Consider the following 22728-nt stretch of genomic DNA (forward strand, 5'->3'; position numbering starts at 1 on the left):
ATTAACAAATACACCAATGCTGCTTAAAGCTTGTGCCGCAAAGGCACGGGAAAAAAAAAATTAAAAAGCATGAAAAATAAAGAGATTTAGTCGTCTCACATTTCTGTACTGATCTTTCTGAAGAACCATGACCAGTGGACCATAATTCTGGTGCAAAAACATTCAGGTTATTTCATTGTTATTATTTAGATAATACCACTGAAGAGACTACATATAAGATACATTCCACTCCACCCAGCACACTAAGGCTCGATGCTGGTTTTAGTAGGACCATTTCTAACTTGAAGTTGCCCATGATTTTTTAAAATTTTATTAGTTCACAGAGAGAGGCAGAGACCTCTCACCTCACAACGGTAACATTCACCACAGATGTGTGGAAGCAGCTCTGCACCTTCAGCAGAAAATTGGCAGAAAATACAAGGAAGCAGAGTCCAGTGAAAGTTTAAAGGCATAGCAATAGGAGTAGCTCAGTCAAATCCTTGAATCTTCTCCACTATTCAAAGAAATCGTAGCTGCGCTCCTAATCAGCGCACTTTTTTGAATCTATGCATCTTGGTGCTCTTGGCACTTAAAAATCTATCAGGCTTCAATTTACAACTAAATTAGCTCCTATTACTTTTTGTGAGAGGGTGCGTCATATTGAAAAAATGTTTCGCTAACTTAATTCCTGAATGACTCGGATTTTGAAGTTGACCCATTTCCTAGACCGCTAGCACAAAAAGATACCACTACTTACTCCATCAATTCATCTTAATCAGACAAGATCATCAACTGAAAATTCCACGAGTGTGGTGTTAGGGGAGGACAGGATTAGGCTTGTTTCTAATTCCTCTGTGGTATACTTTTACTTCAAGCAAGTCAAGTCATTCACTGCGTCAGTAAAATTACTGAAACCATTACATTTAACCTGTAGGTTGCATAGCAAACATCAGAAATCAATGTGCTTTGGAGATCCTGGATTACCCCATAGCAACGCTACACTAGATCCACTATTATTTCTAAAAGCACCATGAAGTCAGCTATTGAACAACACCGAGTAGCCCCCAAGGAAGTCAGTGATCAATAAATAAACAGTGCAAATCTTGCTCTAAAAGTCAAAGTCATTCAGATTTAGTCTCATGAAGAGTTTGCTTTATAAAGTACATGCTTGCAGTGTCGGCATCACCCAATACATTAAACTGCACTTCTTGCATTGCAAGACATGAATTAGTAAAGACATTTTGCAATGAAGTAATAGGAGCGTGAGCTTCACTCAATCTATTGAATACATTCTCTAACAAGTGAAGAGGATGCTCAGTACAGCACATATGTCCAGTTCACTGTACTAACTCTATGTTATTACAGTTATGCTGTCTGCCTCAGGCTGTTCCCTGTTTGACTGATTGTCTGCAACAGCGAAGGTGAATATATTTTGCAGCAAATTGAACAGGTAAAGGGATACGCCACATGGAAGAACCTGTTCTGAAAACTCTACTTAGATTTTGAGGGCTGTGACAAATTCCAACACAGCAGTTGAGACAATCCACAACATTCTAAAACAATCAAAAGTCAAAGAATGCAAAAAAAATTAAATTCACGCCCACCTCTCCATGATTAATGAATCCTTCAAAATCTCCAACATTCAGACATGCTTAGGAAGGTTCTGAGGAAAGATCACTTGACCAAAAACTTGAACTTTTGACTTCTCTCCACAGATGTTGCCAGACTTGCCAAGCTTTTCCAGCAATCTCTATTTTTGTTTCAGCATGTTTCTTTGGCAGAACTAAATCAGTTCTTCCTTATGCAATACCCTTTCTGTGCACAAAGTTTTTTTCATATCTATCTATTAGTTCTTATGCTATTTGTTTACAGAAAGACTAATGGGGGTGGAAACAACACTGAAGGTAAAACAGACAGTCAGAACTGCCAATGCTGGAGTCAGAGATAACACAACGTGGAGCTGGAGGAACACAACAGGCCAGGCAGCAGAGGAGCAGGAAAGCTGATGGTTTGGCTCAGGACTCTTCTTCAGAAAATTTTTGATGTTATCATCATGATTCCCCCACTATCAACAACCTTGGTGGGAGGGTAAACATTAAATTATAAAGTCACATGAACTTGCCACATCAACACAGTAGCCACAAGGCCACTGCAGCGAGTAACTCACCTCCTGACTCCCTACAGCCTGTCCATTATCCAGAGGGAACAAGTCAGGCGTGTGATGAAATACTCATTGCTTGGCCGGATGGATGCAGCTTCAGTAAGCCTCAACAAGTTTTACACTATGCAGGAAAAAGCAGCCCATTTGATTGGCACCATATCCACTCTCTCTACTAATGCTAATATCAGTGGTTGCGACTACCTACAAGATGCACTGCAGAAATTCACGAAAGATCCTGAGACAGCACCATCCAAACCCACTTCCCCCTAGAAGGGGGAAGGGCAGCCAATACGTGGCAACACTATCATCTGCAAGTTCCCTTTAAACTCTCTCACTATCCTGACTTGCAAATATATTGCTGTTCCTTTATTGTCACTGGGTCAAAATCTGGACTTACCTTCCTAAGTGCATTGTGGGTCAATCTAAAGCATGTGGACTGCTGTGTTTCAAGGCGACAGCTCACCACCACATTCTTGAAGGCAACTAGGGACACGCAATAAACAAGATTCTGGCCAGCCAGCAATGCCTGTGTCCCATCAAGGAATAGTAAATAAAAGGATCTTCATTTGAATGAACCAATACTAATTGCATCTACCAACCCTCTGATTAAAGCAGTTAGCACTCCTTTTCTCCCCCACTTATTTTCTCATGGGATGTGGATGTTCCCAGCAGGGCTTGCATTTATTGTCCTTAACGAATTGCCCTCAACCTGAGTAGCTTGTGAGGCCATTTCGGAAGGCAGGTAAGAATCAGCAACATTACTGTGCATCTGGTGTGTTGATCAAAAAAATTATAATTCTGTAGGATGACCATTTTCAGAGAAGTGCTTCTTATCCCAGACAAAAAGGCAGTGGCACGGTGGCTCAGTGGCTAGCACTGCAGCAGCCTCACAGCGCCAGAGACCCAGGTTTGATTCCAGCCTCGGGTGACTGTCTGTGTGGAGTTTGCACATTATCCCCGTGTCTGCATGGGTTTCCTCCCACAGTCCAAAGATGTGCAGACTAGGTGGTTTGGCCATGCTAAATTGCCCGTTGTGTTCAGGGGTGTGTGGGTTACTGGGGGATGGGCCTTGGTAGGATGCTGCAAGGGTCTGTGTGGACTTGTTGGGCCGAAGGGCCTGTTTCCATGCTGTAGGGATTCTATGATGGTACAATGAAACCATGCCAGGCAAGGATGGCAGATTTACCATCCCTGAAAGGATGGATGTTAGTGAATCAAACTTTTTTTTTAAAGAAAATCTAGCTTCAATTCCAGGTTTATTAATTAAACATAATTTCCATCAGCTGTTGTGATGGATTCTGGGCCTCTGAATTACTAGACCAGTGACGTGACTACTATAGCTCTGCCTTCCCCACTGAAGCAAATAGAAAATAACTCCCAAGAACAGAACCCACTACCCAAGCATTAATAAACACCAAAAGAACTACGGATACTATAAATCAGGAACAAAAACAAAGTTGCTGGAAAAGCTCAACAGATCTGGCAGCATCTGTGAGGGAGAAAACAGTGAGCTTTTTGGGTCCGGTGACCCTTCTTCAGAACAGGTCACTGGACGCAAAACGTTAACACTGTTTTCTCCTTCACAGATGCTGCCAAACATGCTAAGCTTTTCCAGCAACTTTGTTTTTGTACTCAAGCATTAATAGTGAGCGTGAACAATTCCCTATCAAACAGGTTTTTTTTAAATTAAAAAAACTTCAAACTAGATTCAAGTTAATCCCAAGGAACATATCCAAGAACGAGCACCTAACAGTTATTTTGTTTCCAACTTGCTTTTTTATTTGCTCTTGAGATGTGGGCATCACTGGCTGGTCTACATTTGTTGCTCCTGGTTTGCTCAGGCTACTTCAGTGACCAGTTATTAGTGATCCACATTAAAGCTGGAACCACATGTTGGCCAGACCAGCTAAACTAACAGATTTCCTTCCCTCAAGGCTAGTAGTGAATCAGACAATTGACACGGTCACCATTTTAATTTCAGTTATTCTTTCGGATTTAAATTTCACCATCTGCAATGATGGGGCATGGATCTATGCTTCCGGATTATTAGTCCAGTAACAATACCACTATGCCACCAACTCCCCAATCTTCCATTTTAAAGTTAATCTGAATGTCAGTGAAAACAAACAGAAAAGTATAATCAGATCTTCATAGTAGAAACCCCAACTTATTAAACTACACACCATTTCTGAATTCAAAAAATACTTCAGAATATTCTAGAAAAGAATTAAAGTACAAACCACTTCAAAATGTCATTAAAAATTGATCAAAGTGAGGAAACATGTTTCAAACAAGGGCACATTTGCTGCATCAAGCTCTGTCTCTTGAATGTTATTCGCAAACTAAAAATTTGGAACAAGACCTCTGTAAAATATGGGAAATGAGCACACTTCCCCCATCTTCGTCTAGGTTTTAGCATCTCAAAACAAATCTTTTACATCATGCATACGAGCAGTTTTTCAATAAATCTCATCTTTCCATTACAAACTAAGAACTGCTGATTTTGTCACCCATGATTTACAAAATAGCTTGCCTCTAACCCACCTGTCATCCATTATGCATTGGCAAGCTTTATTTGCATTTGGCATTACAAAGCATGACACTAATTTGCTTTAAAATGAGCAACAACTTCCTGACAGGAGATAAAGAAGTCATGTGCCACCTGCCCTCTAAAATCATTTCCACACAAACGTATATTACCCTCATTACTGTATCCCCAGTAGAAAAAGAAGCTTTTATTTTTATAGGTAAGTTTATTTATTTATTGGATCTGGACCTCACTGCTAAGTCTAGCATTTATTGTCCATCCCTAACTGCCCTTATCAAAATGGTGATGAGTTGCCTCTTGAACCACTGCAGTCAGTGGGAATTAGGTACACCCACAGTTCTGTTAGGAAGGAAGTTCCACTATTTTGAACTAGAAACCACAAAGGATTGGCAATATTATTCTAAGTCAGGATGGTATGTGACTTGAAGGAACTTGCAGATGGTGGTGTGCTCTCATGCCTCTTTTGCCGTTGTCTTTCTTAGAAGTAGAAGGTGTGAGTTTGAAAGCTGTTGTCGAAGGAACTGCAGTGCATCTTGTAGATGGAGCATACTGTTGCTACTGCATCAAGGCTGGAGAGTGTGCTGATCAAGCTTTGGAGATAGTTAGTGTCAATCTTCTTGACTGATTCTGCAGCTGCGCTCATCCAGGCATTTGGACAGTATTAAATCTCTGTCCTCATTTGTGCCTTGTGGATGGTGGACAGGCTTGAGGGCATCAGCTGGTGAGTTACTTGCTTCAGAATTCCTAATCTCTGACTTGCTCTTGTAGCCACAAGTGCAAAAACATACATGAAACTAATAAATGATTTTATAGTTTGAAGCAAGAAAGGACTCTGCTTCCGGTATGTTTCCCTTATAAAAATAAAATTAATATGAAAGTAGCTTAATTGTTTCCTGTTTCAAACTTTTGAGTTGATCAATAAAATATATTTCACTTTCATATGTAGTTGTAATATTTGATTAATTGATCTCAAATCCTTTTTCTTAGTTAATTAAGTTTATCCTTGCTCAAATCTTAAAAAGTTGTTTAAAAGTCATATGTATAGCCATGCACCAAGTTCATTCCCCCCATGAGTCTTATCTTCAATCACTAACATTTTGATCAAAGGATCATTTGTTATTCTCTGGATCTGACAAGATATGATGTGGTTTAAATGTCTGAATTCAAAGTACTCAAACATTCCTCTCTATGATGAAGTTAATATTATATTTCTTTTGTAAACCAAAACAGAGCTTGTTCTAATCACATTGTTTATAATCTTTATTTAAATCAAAAAAAAGCTGAAAACATTGTAATCGGGATCAATCAGTAAACAGTGAACAACATTTCTTTCTAAACTGAGTCAGTAAAACAGCTGTGTAATACTCCTTTATGAAGAAAAGTGGCGTGCGATAAATATTTTACATCAACACACCACCTTTTCCAAGCACGTGCATTTTTACAATTTTTAATTTTAAACTTCCCAATTTTAATTTAACTTGTTAAACACAAAGTTTATGAATTCAAAATAAAGTCTCCAAATCTTTATAAACCTCCACATCACAGAAGTAGACAGATGACTCTACTTTGGCTTCACTCAAAATCAACACCGGTAATAAAGTGAGTTGATATGCTTCCCAGTTAATTTGGGCTGATTCAGGAGTGGAATTAATAGTACATTTCCAGATACCAAGAATTTGAATTTCAATCAAGATTAATATTTCCACTTGATTTTTCTCCAGGGCACCACATTTGGTCATGGTCAGGTACAGAAATGAGCAAAGGCAAGGTTTAACCTTTCAGCACTCTTCAACACCCTTACCAACAGAGAAACCCTACAAGGAAAATACATAGGGAAGGGCGATTATAAACCGTAACTCTGTGCCTGGTTACGTGACTCAGCCACAAGTGTTTTTAAATGTTGGAACTTTCTGGCTCGGCTCTTGTATTTTGACTAATTTTAAAAGTGAGACAACCAGGGGACTAAGTAGAGAATAACGCCTGTCAATTCTGTAATTTTGATCTAACGAGAATAAATTTTACCATACAAAAAGTCAGAACATGAAGTTATTACAGAGTTTATGTACAACTTATTTTGAAAACCCTGAATTAAGGTGTGGTAAGTATGGGTAATAGACTGCGATCAAACATACCATAGCACCTTAACAGCCAGAACATCAAGGCCAATTCCACAGATTTCTCAGCAATTACTCCAAACATGAGCAACACGGTGGGTTACAAACTTCACACGGAACCACAACTCCTCACTTTTGCTAATATGACTTGGATATTCCTTCTCAAGGCTGTCAAAAGTTACGCCTAATGTAGTCGGTCATCCTCCTTTCCTGGGTCTATGCTCCCCTGATCAGTTATTTCAAATAAATGCTGCTTGTGAACTGTTCAGTGCCCCCCTCAGCTGAAATGAACAGTGACTGACACATGATTTCTTCTGAGCCCCCACAAATCCCAGTACTTCCCAACGTCGATACAGAGTTATTCAACTGCTTGAAAACTACTCCGAACCCTCCCCACACAAAACCTGTACAGTCCAGCTGCCTTCAGCAGCACTGTTAACCACAGCACTGTTTAAGACTTTCCATCCTCCACTAAGTGTAACTTTTAAACTCCTCTTCACCAATCCCCAAACTGTCCTAAACAACCAATTGAAAATCTTGCAATAAACCCTCTGTTTTGCTGGATAGAACTGAATGGTGCCTCTTGTCTTTCTATAAATGTTACCCATCAGAGATTGGTTGCTGAATTGCTCAGTCCAAAAATATGGATACAATTAGGAGGATTTCAACACAGAATGCCTGTATATTCTGTGTAACATCACATTTTCATGCTCCTCTGTAAGCAGCTGCATCAGTGTTTAGTACAGTTGAGTGTGAAGGAAAATACCTTAAGATATCAACGGGAGCTGAAAAAAAGTAATATTTGCTGCAGAAATCTTCTCCAAAAGTACATCAACCAGGGCAATGATCTAATGAGTCAATTAATAAAGGAAACCACAAGCAATATATATACAGAATCAAAGGAACCAAATACTTCAATGATCTACAATATGAAATTTGTCTTGCATAACTACTTGTTACTAAAGGCATATGTAAACGGTGCCATACCAAATTTACTAAGCCTTAGAAATGCCAATAAAAAATAGCTTTAAAAACCTACCCTGGCATACTCCCAGCAGGAAACCTTCCATGAATATCAATAAACCCACACACAGAATTAGGTAAATAGTATAAACCTGTAGCCTGCATTGATGAGGTGATAAAGGCCCATTTCTCATACATTATAATGGAGTTCTATTAGCCTTCAACTGCAGCAACCTAAAAGGTTTCCATTTTACTGCAGAAAGTTAAAAACTCTCCACAGATGGTTTCATTGAAATAACGTACACTATCATATTTCTAGCACGAATACTCAAACACATCAGTTCCTTTGCTCAGGAACAAAAACAGAAGTTGCTGGAATAGCTCAGCAGATCCAGCAGCATCTGTGAAGAAAAAAATCAAAGTTAACATTTCGGATCCAGCAACCCTTCCTCAGTTCCTGTGTTATCTGACCCACTGTCTATTTCAAGTGTTTTTTTTTAATGTCAGATTGATGGGACCTGCAGTATTTTACTTTCCTGTAAGCTCCACTTCAGCTGGTCACTATTTTAAAAATTCATCTTCAGAATTCTTGCTAAGTAGTTATGAATAATGAAGAGGCTCCAATCTAGAAAGGCACTTGTCCATAAGTGGTTTGATTTGAATTAGTCTTCTAAGTACATCTATGGAAATCTATGGAATTCACTGCCACAGGGGGCTATGGAGGCCAGTTACTGAGTATAATTAAGACAGAGATAGATAGGTTCATGACATTCTGTAGGGTTACAGGGAGAAAGTGGGAGAATGGGGCTAAAAATCTTATTAGTCGTGATTGTATGGTGGAGCAGACTCGATGGGCTGAAAGGCCTAAATTCTGCTCCTATATCTTATGGATCATTGACATCGTTCACTCAAGAAACCAAACATCAATGGTAATATCCAGCTGAACCTACAAGTTCAACTCTTCATGACAGAAGTATTAAAATGTGACTTTGTCAGAAATGGCCATGCAAGCCTTCCACAGAAAAAAATGCCAAGAAGTTTAAGAGATGTGCAATGGAAAGCCAGAATATACTGGTCAAACAAATCTTATAAATCAAAACCCCAAATTACCATGGGGAAGTACTGTAGCTCTGCCAAGAAGCAACTCTCACCTACTTGGACTGTACAAGTTGCCTAAAACTTCAATTTCTTTGGCTTAGTTAAACTTCAGATAACAAGCTGATACAAAATTTATATACAACATTCTCTCTTTCAGGGTGGGGTTTGGGTGCAGAGAAAGCAGAAGAAAGGTCATTTATTGGTTAATCTGTATTCGACTTCAACATGTCAAATGATCACTAAGTAGCATGGATCATAATCACAGAAAATCAGGGTGTTGGAAAGTACAAGGACTCGAAGGAGGACAGGAACAAGAAAATGCCAAAAATAGCGCAAATAGTAAAACATGCCATAATGAAAAGCATTTCATAAAGTAAAACTCAACTCCTATTACTTTACAGTAATGTGGAGGGACTGGGTGATGGAGGAGAAACAGTGTGTGACATTAGTCCGTATACATGTCTGTTCATTTACTTGTACAGAGAAGCCCAAAGAGGGATAAAGGGCAAATTTCCCAACTTGTCAAAATCAACACCCAATTAGTTACTTTTGCATTTGCAATTAAGAAATTAAATGTATTCAGAAATGTGAACCACTCCTAATCCAGTAAGATGCAGCTTGATTGGATTTGGATGCCAAGTGTGATCATGCATTCAACCCACGTAACTGAAAACACACACAGTATGCAAGAACTCATATTGGAAGTTTGGTTGCATTAAAAAAATAGTAAACTATGAGCTGTGTCTTGGTATAAAATCCTGCTCTCATAAGTTGGAACTAGACAAATTTGTAGTCCCAAAGTCCTTTCTCTCATTATTCATTTACAAATTTTAATTTCCCCAATAGCTAGGAACCTAAGCAGGCAGGTATGCAGAAAATGCTGCAGGTCAACATTCCTTCTGATCTCAAATGAATCAATGGGAGTACAACCCTGTGATGGTCAAAATTCAACATCTGACAGATACAAAATCTATTTAGCAGAGGGTGTACAGACTTGGCTTCAACTGTGGGTTTAAAAGGATATCAATGTGTCTGGTTCTCACCATCCCTTTTAGCAGTCCTTCGGCATTGAAAACATTCTTCCACTTCAATAGGCTGAGGTGCTTGGTACATGCAAAGCATGTGATACAGCCCCTGTTTCATGTGGGGTACATGGTGCTTGAAAGGCTAGGTTGTTCATCTGTCTCCTGAGCCTCAGCTTCCTCTTTGCATGGACCTGATAAAATTTCTCTACATGAGTCAAGTGTCCTCCTAAATGTATTTATTTATTTGAGTCAGTAACAAAGCAAGGACTCCCATGAGTCAGCAAAAAATTTGTTCTCTTGATGGATGCTTGGCTGAAATACCCAAAACCTTTCCATTGTCCTCCTAGGAGTTTTCTAATGCAACCAAATTCTGAGAAGAATAACCACTTTGGCAGTCTGGTTTAAGGCATATGAAAGATTCATCCCATCTAGCCAACATGCTATTTAGTAATTAGTGTCTCAATGCTGGGTATTTTGGCTTTGGAAAGAATATTGTGTTGGACTTCCTTTCCAAATCAACTAGTGTTGGACCATCATTCAAAGACATCACTGATGGTATTGCATCAGTACTCTGAAACGAATAGAAAAGGTAGAGAATACGATTCCATAGTAAACTATGAGCTGTGTCTTGGTATAAAATCCTGCTCTCAAACATTCTTTTCCTCTGTCAATCAAGGGCCAAGATGACATACTGCAGGCAATAATGAATTTCATCATCTACACTGATGGAATTAATTTCTTTTGCTTGCAACAAAGATCCAAGGAAAAATATTTTCTCGTAGTTTTCTTCAGACAGAAAACAGTCGAGGTTGTGTCACTAAATATAGTCATGGCTGAGTTGGATAGATTTTTTGATGGACATTAGACTTAAGAATTATACAGAGTATAGGCAGGAAAGTGAAGTTAAGCCAAAACCATGTGTGGTAATCTTATTAAGAAGTGGAGAAGGCTTGAAGGGGCAAATACCTACACATGTTCCTCAGTCCTATGCCCTGCTCATCCTATATTAGATGTTGAACAAGCCTCTATTAATTCAGCAGCAATACAAGAATTGAGAGACATAGTGAGGGTTATAGTTGGAGATCATTAGTGTAGATGTGAAAACGAACACTGTACCTTCAGATTATGTCGCCAAGGGGAGACACTGAGATGAGAAATAAGAGAGGGCTGAGGATTGCTCCTTGGAGGACACCAGAAATAACGGTATGACAGCAGGAGGACAAGACATCACAAGTGATATTACTGTTATTGTTAAATAGATAATAACAGGTAAACAGGATTCATGCAGTTTGGTGTTTATTGGTCGGTATAGACATGATGGGCTGAAGGTCCTGCTTCTACATTATAAGACTCTGTGACTCTATAGTAACCACGTGAGAGTAGTTCCACCCACCTGGATGACAGTGGAGAGACACTGGTGGAAGACTGTGTTGGAGGGTGCAAAATTGGAAGATTGAAACATACAAACACAAGAGACCAAAACAGGATAATAAAGTGTGAAGCTGGATGAACACAGCAGGCCAAGAAGCATCTCAGGAGTGCAAAAGCTGACGTTTCGGGCCGAGACCCTTCATCACCCTCTCTGAAGGAGGGTCTAGGCCCGAAACGTCAGCTTTTGTGCTGAGATGCTGCTTGGCCTGCTGTGTTCATCTAGCTTCACACTTTATTATCTTGGATTCTCCAGCATCTGCAGTTCCCATTATCTCAGATCAAAACAGAGTTGTGCCATTTGGAGTTAGAAGCTAGAACTGTCTTTCATCTCATTGCAGGCCAAGAATCTACATCTCTGCTTTAAAAATAGTCATAGACTCGATTCCTCAAAATGTGGAGGAAGCAGGATTTTCAGTGTTTCAACCACGTTGTCACTTAGTCTAAATTATTGAAGATACAAGGGTAGCTTGTCCAACCTCAACTCTCTTCTTGACCACCCATCCCAAACTGTAGTTCCAGCAAAGATGGGCATAGATTCAGGACATCAAAACTCATTTGAAGACTTTGCATATCATGGCAATATACGTGCAAAGGAGAAATAATTGCATAATAAAGATTTCTTTTTGAAGGACATAGGTGAAGAGAAGGGAAAATAAATCATCTTTCTTTCCAAATTATTTCTTCTAAAACATAACAATTTCCAGAGTTACGCAGTGTTATACAAAATACAATCTAACACAACTCTTATTTTCAAGGCAAAAATCATTGTGGTAAATGCTTTTATAACTCCTGCAATAATGAAAAGGAAGGGGTATTTGAAATTACTAATTACATTAGAATATATAAGTAGTATATAACTTTTTTTAAGAAATAGCAATAACGAGATGGTTTGTATTACATAAAGGCTAAGGGAATTGGAAGTCCTGGAGGAGGTGGAGGGCGTGGGTGGTGTCACGGACGTAGGTAGGGAGTTCCTGGACCAAAGTGGAGAAAATGGAGTCCAGACAGGTGGAGTTGAGTTCGGTGGGGCAGGAACAGGCTGAGACAATGGATTGACCAGGGCAGGCAGGTTTGTGGATTTTGGGAAGGAGATAGAAATGGGCCATGCGGGGTTGGGGAGCAATGAGGTTGGAGGATGTAGGTGGGAGGTCCCCTGAGGTGATGAGGTCATGGATGGTGTTGGAGATGATGGTTTGGTGCTTGGGGGTGGGGTCATGATCAAGAGGGTGGTAGGAGGTGGTGTCGGAGAGTTGGCGTTTGGCCTCGGCGATGTAGAGGTCAGTGCGCCGTGCTACCACTGCACCTCCCTTGCCTGCGGGCCTCGGCGATGTAGAGGTCAGTGCGCCAATTCCCCCAGGACTTCCAATTCCCTGGCCCCCCAACACCTCATTTTCACCATGGACGTCCTGTCTCGATACACCTGTATTCCTCATGCAGATGGCCTCAAGGCCCTCCGCTTCTTCCTGGCCCGCAGGCGCGACCAATCCCCCTCCACCAACACCCTCAACAACTTCTCTTTCAATTCCTCCCACTTCCTACAGGCAAAGGGGGTGGCCATGGGTACCCGCATAAGCCCCAGCTATGCCTGCCTCTTTGTAGATTACGTGGAACAGTCCCTCTTCCGCACCTACACAGGCCTCAAACCACACCTCTTCCTCCGTTACATTGATGACTGTATCGGCGCCGCCTCTTGCTCCCCAGAGGAGCTCGAACAGTTCATCCTCTTCACCAACACCTACCACCCCTACCTCAAGCTCACCTGGGCCATCTCCAACACATCTCTGACCTTCCTGGACCCCTCAGTCTCCATCTCAGGTACACAGCTAGAAACTGATGTCCATTTCAAGCCCACTGACTCCCACAGCTACCGAGAATACACCTCCTCCCACCCACCCTCCTGCAAACATTCCATCCCCTATTCGCAATTACTCCACCTCCGCCGCATCTGCTCCCAGGATGAGGCATTCCACTCCCGCACATGCCAGATGTCCACGTTCTTTCAGGACCGCAACTTTCCCCTCCGCAGTGGTCGAGAACGCCCTTGACTGTGTGTCCGGCATTTTGCACAACACATCCCTCACACGCCGCCCCGCCACAACCGCCCCCAGAGGATCCCCCTCGTTCTCACATACCACCCCACCAACCTCCGGATACAACGCATCATCCTCCGACACTTCTGCCATCTACAATCCGACCCCACCACCCAAGCCATTTTTCCATCCCCACCCCTGTCTGCCTTCAAGAGAGACCACTCTCTCCGTGACTCCCTTGTTCGCTCCACACTGCCCTCCAACCCCACCACACCCGGCACCTTCCCCTGCAACCGCAGGAAATGCTACACTTGACCCCACACCTCCTCCCTCATCCCTATCCCAGGCCCCAAGATGATTTTCCACATCAAGCAGATGTTCACCGGCACATCTGCCAATGTGGTATATTGTACCCACTGTTCCTGGTGTGGCTTCCTCTACATTGGGGAAACCAAGCAGAGGCTTGGGGACCGCTTTGTGGAACACCTCCGCTCGGTTCGCAACAAACAACTGCACCTCCCAGTCACGAACCATTTTAACTCCCCCCTCCCATTCCTCAGATGACATGTCGATCATGGGCCTCCTGCAGTGCCACAATGATGCCACCCAAAGGTTGCAAGAACAGCAATTCATATTCTGCTTGGGAACCCTGCAGCCCAATGGTATCAATGTGGACTTCACAAGCTTCAATATCTCCCCTTCGCCCACTGCATCCCAAAACCAGCCCAGCCTGTCTCTGCTTCCCTAACCTGTTCTTCCTCTCACCCATCCCTTCCTCCCACACCAAGGTGCACCTCCATTTCCTATCTAGCACCTCATCCCGTCTCCTTGACCTGTCCGTCTTCCCTGGACTGATCTATCCCCTCCCTACCTCCTCACCTATTCTCTCCTCTCTACCTATCTTCTTTTCTCTCCATCTTCAGTCCTCCTTCCCCTCTCTCCCCATCCCTCTCGCTGATGAAAGGTCTAGGCCCAAAACGTCAGCTTTTGTGCTCCTGAGATGCTGCTTGGCCTGCTGTGTTCATCCAGCTCCACACTTGGTTATCTTGGATTCCACAGCATCTGCAGTTCCCATTATCACTAAGGCTGGAATTCTCATGGGTTGTAAGGTTGGAGGATGTTATGTAATGGGGAGACTAAAGTCCGTTGAGGGATTTGAATGTTAAGATGAAAACTTCTAAAAACAAAACTGGTTTTTGGGCAATGTAAGTCAGCAAGCACAAGCTAACAGACAAACGGAATTTAGTGCAAGTTCAAATAGGAGTTGTGTTTTGGATGAATAATCAGAAGGAGGAGGTTGTCTATTTTAGCATTCTGTTAGATAAGTCTGGAGGTATTTAAGGCATGGATAAGGAATTTTAGCAGCAGATGGGTTAATGCACAGGCAGACAGGTAATAATCCTTCGAAGTAGGCAGTTTGAGTGAAAAGAAAGGATATGGAATGAGAAGCTCAGCTCTGGATCAGTTTAGGTAGGTTGTGGAGTTCTGAGAAAGGGTCACCAGACCCGAAACGTTAACTGATTTTTTTTCTTTCATGGATGCTGCCAGACCTGCTGAGCTTTTCCAGTAACTTCTGTTTTTGTTGTTGATTTACAGCATCTGCTGTCCTTTAGGTTTTAATTTTGTGAATTATCTAGTTTAGTTTCAAACAATGGTGGGCAGAGGTGGAAATCAATGGCTAAAGAATTGTTTGTGGCAAAAGACAAAAACAATGGCTTTGCTTTTCATATATTTTGTTTCCTGTCAGATAAGCAATGCAAAATTACAGGAAGTAGAGGAATTGAAAGGGTTGGTGGTTGAAAGTTGAGCTGAGTATTATTAACAAGCATTTAGAACTTGAATTAATTTAAAGACAGTACATATATGGGAAAGAGGAGATAGTTGAGTATAGATCCTTGAGAACTCCAGAGGTGATAGTGCAGTGGCAAGAAGAAATCATTGCAGGAAATTAGGGATAATAAAATGTGAGGCTGGATGAACACAGCAGGCCCAGCAGCATCTCAGGAGCACAAAAGCTGACGTTTCAGGCCTAGACCCTTCATCACAGAGGGGGATGGGGTGAGGGTTCTGGAATAAATAGGGAGAGAGGGGGAGGCGGACCGAAGATGGAGAGAAAAGAAGATAGGTCGAGAGGAGAGTCTAGGTGGGGAGGTAGGGAGGGGATAGGTCAGTCTAGGGAAGATGGACAGGTCAAGGAGGTGGGATGAGGTTAGTAGGTAGGAGATGGAGGTGCAGCTTGGTGTGGGAGGAAGGGATGGGTGAGAGGAAGACAGGTTAGGGAGGCAGAGACAGGCTGGGCTGGTTTTGGGATGCGGTGGGGGAAGGGGAGATTTTGTAGCTGGTGAAGTCCACATTGATACCATTGGGCTGCAGGGTTCCCAAGCAGAACATGAGTTGCTGTTCCTGCAACCTTCGGGTGGCATCATTGTGGCACTGCAGGAGGCCCACGATGGACATGTCATCTAAAGAATGGGAGGGGGAGTGTAAATGGTTTGCGACTGGGAGGTGCAGTTGTTTATTGCGAACCAAGCGGAGGTGTTCTTCAAAGCGGTCCCCAAGCCTCCGCTTGGTTTCCCCAATGTAGAGGAAGCCACACCGAGTACAGTGGATGCAGTATATCACATTGGCAGATGTGCAGGTGAACCTCTGCTTAATATAACGTCAGCCCGAAACATCAGCTTTTGTGCTCTTGAGATGCTGCTGGGCCTGCTGTGTTCATCCAGCCTCACATTTTATTATCTTGGATTCTCCAGCATCTGCAGTTCCCATTATCACATTGCAGGAAATTCTCTGGTTATGAGTGAATAGTTTAAAAAGAACTACAAAACAACCATGAAAGGAAGTGATAGCAACCACAGACGTGATCATGACGTTTTAAAAATGGAGGAACATTACCCAAGGTACAATTTATGATTGCATGTTTTTGACAAAGAAAAATATTTTAAAACGATTTTATGGCAATAACTCACAGTTCTATTATATATTTATTTTCGCTGGCAGTAGAGAAGGACATATCATGTACTTGATTTATTAACCTGACATCCAAAATTTTCTATTCCTTCCTGGTGATGTTAATTCCTTCTTCAGGTTAAATCCCTGATGGCATTCAGCATATGGCTTGAATATAAAGGGACACCATAACAAAATCTGCCCTCAAATCAATCCACAAAACTAGTTGTTGGGAAAAAAAGAACTTTGTGCAGATCTTCATCTTTGAAGGCAGAAGCATTCAAAGATGTATCCTGCAGGGAATACTCAAATATGTCCTCTCCCTGTTTAGGATGTCAAAGTAACCGCTAATTGGTTATTCTGAAACATCGTCAATTCTCCACTAAGCAAATGTTTCTTTATTCTTCAAGCTCCTTACTTAACAGCACAAAAGAGAATATGTATCACAGAGACTTCAGCAGTTCAAGTGGAGGCTCATTAACATTTGAGGGAATTAACAACATGCAATATACGTTAGCCTTGCCAGCAACATCCACCTGAATTTTTCAAAGGAAAAATTCAAAAACTGATCATTCATCGCAATTTCATACAATTCCTATCTGAATGCTGGGTTTTGGAATTCTTAAAAACCTACCACATGGGCATTTTAAAACCAACCAAAATTTGTTTGCGTGTCAGTCAACAGATTGTGGGCAAGGTCATTTAATTACTGCATCTGAAAATAATTCAAGGGCCATTTTATTTCATGGATTACAGATTCTCACTAGTGGTTATGGAATGTCATATTATAACTGTCTGATTTCCTGAGTGTACAGCAATTTAGTGGCTATGGGCATTACAGTCAGCTCAATGTTCCAGGTTTAGATGTTTCAGGCATGATAGAGAAGAAAGTAAAAGGGGTGGGGTGTTGCAATATTTACAAAGGAGAATGGCACACTTATACCAAGGACATCTTGGAGGACTCATCTAGCAAGCCAATATGGGTAGAATTTAGGAGTAAAAAAAATGTAATCACTATAGGCCTCTCAATAGCCAGTGGGAATTAGTGGAATGGATATGTAAACAGATCATGGAAAAATGTAAAAACGGGACTATGGTAGGTGGTGATTCTACTCCCCAACATTCACTGGACTCCCTTATGCCAGTGGCTCAGATGGGGCAGAATTTGTCAGGTGCATCCAAGAGGGATCATTGAAACAATATGCAGATAGTCCAACTAGGGAGGGGCCAATATTAGACCTTGTATTTGGGGAGGAGTCTGGCCAGGTGATCAAAGTTTTAGTGGGGGAGCATTTCAGGAACAGTGATCGTAATTCCATAAATTTTAAGATCGTTCTGGAAAAGGGCAAGACCAGTCCTCGGATAAAAGTGCTAATTTCAACAATATTAGGCAGGAACTGGGAAAACAGGATTGGGAGTAGCTATTTGAAGGTAAATCCACATCTGACATGTGGGAGTCTTTTAAATACCAGTTGTTGAGTTCCAGTCCAACATGTTCCTGTGAAGATGAAAGATAAGGGTGGTGAGATTCAAGAACCTTGGATGATGGCAGATGTGGTAAGTTTAGTTAACAAGAGAAAGGATGAATATGTAAAGGTTTAGGAAACAAATAAAAAATAGGCCCTTGAGGAGTACAAAGGAAGTAGGAAATAACAAAAAAACAAAATTAAAAGAAATTACGAGGGCTAGAAGGGGCCACAAAGTTTTTGTCAGCTACAAAGTCTCAGAGGGCTAAAGAATAACCAATGTTGTTACTTTGTTACAAGGAGGGCAACAGAGATAATCCAGGGAATAATCAGTCAGTAAGCCTTTTATCAGTGGCAGGGAAATTATTGGAGAAGATTCTTCAGGGCAGGATTTACTTACATTTGAAGAAGAGTGGACTTATTCAGGATAGTCAACATGGCTTTATGCAGGGAGGTCTTGTCTCACAAATGTGGTTGAATTTTTTGATGAAGTGACAAACGTGGTTGACGAGGGTAGGGCAATGGGTGTTGTCTACGCGGGCTTCACTAAAACATTTAATAAGGCCGGTCATGGGAGGCTGGTCCAGAAGATCAAATCATATGGAATCCACAGTGAGCAAGTTGCATACAGAATTTGCTTGGCCAGAGAGCACAGTTGTAGAGGGGTGTTTTTCTGACTGAAGGTCAGTGACTAATGGTGTTCCGCAAGAATCAGTACTTAGACCTCTGCAGTTTCAACACAAGTGGACACAGTAATAAAGAAGGCATACAGCACGCTTGCCTTCATCAGTCAGAGCACTGAGTATAAACATTGGCCAGTGCTGCAACTGTATAAGAGTTGGGTTAGGTCACATTTGGATGACAGAGTGCAGTTCTGGTTACCACCCTATAGAAAGGATGTGGAGGCTCTGGACAGAGTTCAGAAGTGGAACGTATTAGCTATAAAGACAGGTAGGACAAGCTTGGATTGTTTCCTCTACAGCAGAGACTGACAGGGCAACCTGATACAAGTATATAAAATTATGAGAAGCATGGATAGGCTGGATAGTCAGTCTCTTTCCCAGCATGGAAATGTCAAATACTAGGGGCAAATGTATAAGGTGAGAGGATGAAAGTTTAAAGGAAATATGCAAGGTAAGTTCTTTATCCCCCCACACCGAGTGGTAGGTACCTGGAATGCACTGCCAGGGGAAGTGCTAGAAGTAGGTACAAGAGCAAAGTTTAAGAGGCATTTAGACACACACACACACACAAACAGGCACAGATTTGACAGATACAGAGCAGGTGCAGGCAGATGGGATTAGTTTAGAATAACATCATGGTCAGCAGAGGACAAGGTGGGCCAAAACAGCTTTTACTGGGGTGTATTATTTTATGTTCTACGGTCAATAGGAACATTAAAACTTTACTACACTGTGGTCATTACAGTACTTCCTTCTTTGGCAGTCCCTGGGGATTGAGGATGATTTTCTTCCACTCTGGTGTTGCGGGTTCAGATGTGGCTAAATCATTCAATGTTTGGTCTGCACACTCTGCTACAGTGGATCAGTTAGCGTTTGAAGTGGGAGATGGCAGGAAGCTCAGACTTTTATACATGCCTTCTACATTTGCAACTCACTTCCATTTGGGCGTAAGAAAGACGCTCGAAATGACTGGCATCTTTGTGGATTCATCTTCTCTTGGGTAGTCTTGAGCTAGAGGTTCCCACAGGTCAATGGAATATTGAAATTTATCAGGAACACCTTAAGGGACTGGTTGAAGTGTTTCCTTTGTTGGTGACAGCTTGCCATGACAAAGTCCAAAGCAGAAAGTTTGATTTGGAAGTCTTTATTCAGGGGTGCAGATGATGTGATCCACTCAAGACAGGTGACTGAACGTAAACACCGCTTCAGTACTAGGGATGCTGGCCTGGGAGAGGACTCTGATACTGAAGCACTAAACTTGCTGTTGGATTTGCAGGATTGTGAGAAGATATCACTGGTGATATTTAAATCGAGGGAGTTGGGGTGTCTGTTGTACAAGTAGTCCATCAAATACAACTTACAGCGGAATTTTTTTTTTCAAATTTGAAACAGAACTGTCACTATCAAGTTCACACGGAATGATGAATAGAACTCTATCCTGAAGGAGTCATGCAACTCCGCAAAGCGAAAAAGAAACTATTACAAGACATAGTCAAAACTAATAAAGCTCAAAACATACAAGACAATTTAAATTCTGAACTTGAGACTGGATGTTGGATTGCTTACAATACCAATATTTCTCCAGTGCACAGTACAAAGCTATTTAAAAATGTTCCGAGTTCAGTGCATTTTTGTTGCGATTAGCACCGTAAAATGAAAAATAAACGGTTGAAGCTTGAATATTCACAAGAACCAGAAATTTCCATTGAATTTCTTCACTGGAACAGATCTTGATATTCAAGCAGAGTAATCAAGTCATCAAACCAAACCAGAGAGTACCAGGTGTACAGAACTTTAGTTAGACCACATTTGGCATATTGTGTACAGTGCTGGTTGCTACGCTACCTGAAGGATTTGGAGGCTTATGGAGAGAGTACAGAAAAGACTTACCAGGACGTTGCCTAGTTTGGAGGCTATTCGTAGAAGGTGAAATTGGGGAAACTTGTTTTGTTTTCACGAGAAAAGGTTGAAGCCTGAGGGATGAACTGATAGAACTTTACAAAGTTATGACAAGCATGGATAGAAAAGGAGTCAGTGTCTTTTTTGCCCCAGGGTAGAAAAGTCAATTACTAGGGGACATAGGTTTAAGATAAAGGTTGTAAATTTAACAGGAGATGTCAAAGACAAAATGTTTTTCGGCACAGAGTGTGCCTGGAATGTGCTATCAGAGGAGGTGGTTAAAACGGAACACAATAGCAATGTGTAAAGAGACATGTTTTGACAGATATATAATTACAGACCCTGTGGAGACAAAGAGTTTTTAGTTTAGAAAAATACCATGTGTTGGTGCAGTCTTGGTGGCAAAAGGGCCTGCTCCTGTACTGTTCTTAGTTCTTAATTAGGGAAGCATAAATAGGAGGAGAGAAAATAGAAGAGGCTGAAAGAGAATTAATAAAAAAAATTGAGAAAGGAAAAAGGAAGAAAAGGAAAGTTAGAGATATTAAAGTTTTCAAAACTCTGACAAGTCGTCAGTTATCTTTTTTTAAATCTGCTCATGCTAATAGTGCTCACCAGTTGTAAAGATAAAGTTCCACATCTGTATGTGAACACATCTACTAGAGCAGCAGCATCAAGCTGACATGCTTTACATGACTGTCAACTCAAGGATAAGAAGTGGACCATCTTGAGAGAGGACTAAATAAGTGGATGATGCCAAAAATGCAGCCATACATATTGAAATTAAGAATTATATCGAGGGGCACGATCTCATACAGGGTCTGCCTTAAATTCTCCAAGAACAGATATTGACTCAGTTTTGCATTACATCATATTGCAATAATACTGAAGTAACCTTCCAGGTTAGTTCATTTTCTTTCTGCTTTCAATCCACATGCCAATTCTGCTATCTGAACAGCAATAGATTAGGTGATCAATAATAAAACATCTTTACACCTTGAAATAGTATATTAAAATTGACTTTGGTCCTGTATCTCATTTCTGCAAAGAATATAAAGCACATACCAGTGAATGTAATGTTAGACTTACCTGAAGCGGCGAGTCGCAAAGGAATCTTGTATACTGTGTTTATCAAAACGCCATTAGTAGAATAGGGAACAAAAAGAAGAAAAATAAATGTTAATTCTTATAAGGAAGTTGCATTTAGTTGTGAGCATTAAACTATTATTACTAACAATTCTATTCAATTCTTCCATAAATTATAAAAACATGGAAACTAAATTATCACAAAAATGCATATTATTAAAGCACAGCTGTGTATTACAATACATTTGACAGTTTATATTTTACACTAGCTGTTTAAAATTCACATTAACAACTCAATTAAGCAAGATTCCTCCTCCTTCCTCCCAAAGCATTACAGCCATAACCCAAATGACCCCCAAAACACAAACAACTTCATACACTACATTTACAGCAAAATATCAGGATAACTTGTTTGTGACGAAGGTGCAACATTCCACTTCAAGACAACTAACAGCAAGATCATGCCTTCAACCACATTTTAAAAAGATTTCTGCTTAAGGGTTTTTATAAAGAATATTCCTCATTAAAATCCAATATCCTAAATAGATCATAACTTGCTTTGAAAACCAAATGAAGCACAAAACCAGAAAGGATTTCTTTTTTAAAAGAACAGTGTAATATTAGAACTGTAAATCCGATTTAAAAAACAAGAGAGTCTGTAGATATTATAGAAGCACTGCAAAGTTAAAAGTTGTTATATTGATATTGTTAACATTACTTTTGGCCTATATCAACGTATTATGATGGCATCCTTTCATCCACAAGAGATAACAGACACTGAAGAAATAAACAATTTCGGGGGTAGGAGGAACTGCAGAAGCTGGAGAATCTGAGATAACAAGGTGCAGAGCTGGATGAACACAGCAGGCCAAGCAGCATCAGAGGAGCAGGAAAGCTCCTGCTCCTCTGATGCTGCTGGGCCTGCTGTGTTCATTCAGCTCTACACCTTGTAATCAATTTTGGGGGACTGTCTTTCTTTGATGCACATTTGTTGGTAGCTACAAAACCCAGTCCTCAAGGAGGTTCTGCCTCAAGCACAACACATGAAGCCGCGTAATAGCGTATGCTGTGTTTTATAGCACTAGTGCCTGTAGCCAGCCTGCTGTAGCTACTGCTCATTGTCATAATGCATACAGGCCAGGGAAGATGTCACACTTCCTCCATCTGCCAACCAGTAACTCCAAAGTGCAACAGTCAATATCTAGGGTCTTCAAATTATACATGCCAGTATGTATGAAATACAGCCTTTGCTGGTTCCAGCTACCTCAGCATGTGGGAAATTTGAGCAAACCTGTTCAA

The 22728-nt window shown here is 41.1% G+C and overlaps 1 protein-coding gene across 8 annotated transcripts in view; it reads right to left on the minus strand.

The window, feature by feature from the left end:
* LOC125461710 (arginyl-tRNA--protein transferase 1) overlaps positions 1-22728 on the minus strand; it is a 248655-nt gene that overhangs the window by 148946 nt on the left and 76981 nt on the right. For all 8 annotated transcript variants that reach the window (XM_048550765.2, XM_048550766.2, XM_048550771.2 and 5 more), the window contains one exon: positions 21433-21465. In XM_048550765.2, coding sequence (XP_048406722.1) covers positions 21433-21465 — 33 coding nt within the window. The remainder of the gene's footprint in view (positions 1-21432; positions 21466-22728) is intronic.

This window comes from Stegostoma tigrinum, chromosome 20, assembly GCF_030684315.1.
Source record: "Stegostoma tigrinum isolate sSteTig4 chromosome 20, sSteTig4.hap1, whole genome shotgun sequence".
In the NCBI taxonomy this organism is placed as follows: domain Eukaryota; kingdom Metazoa; phylum Chordata; class Chondrichthyes; order Orectolobiformes; family Stegostomatidae; genus Stegostoma; species Stegostoma tigrinum.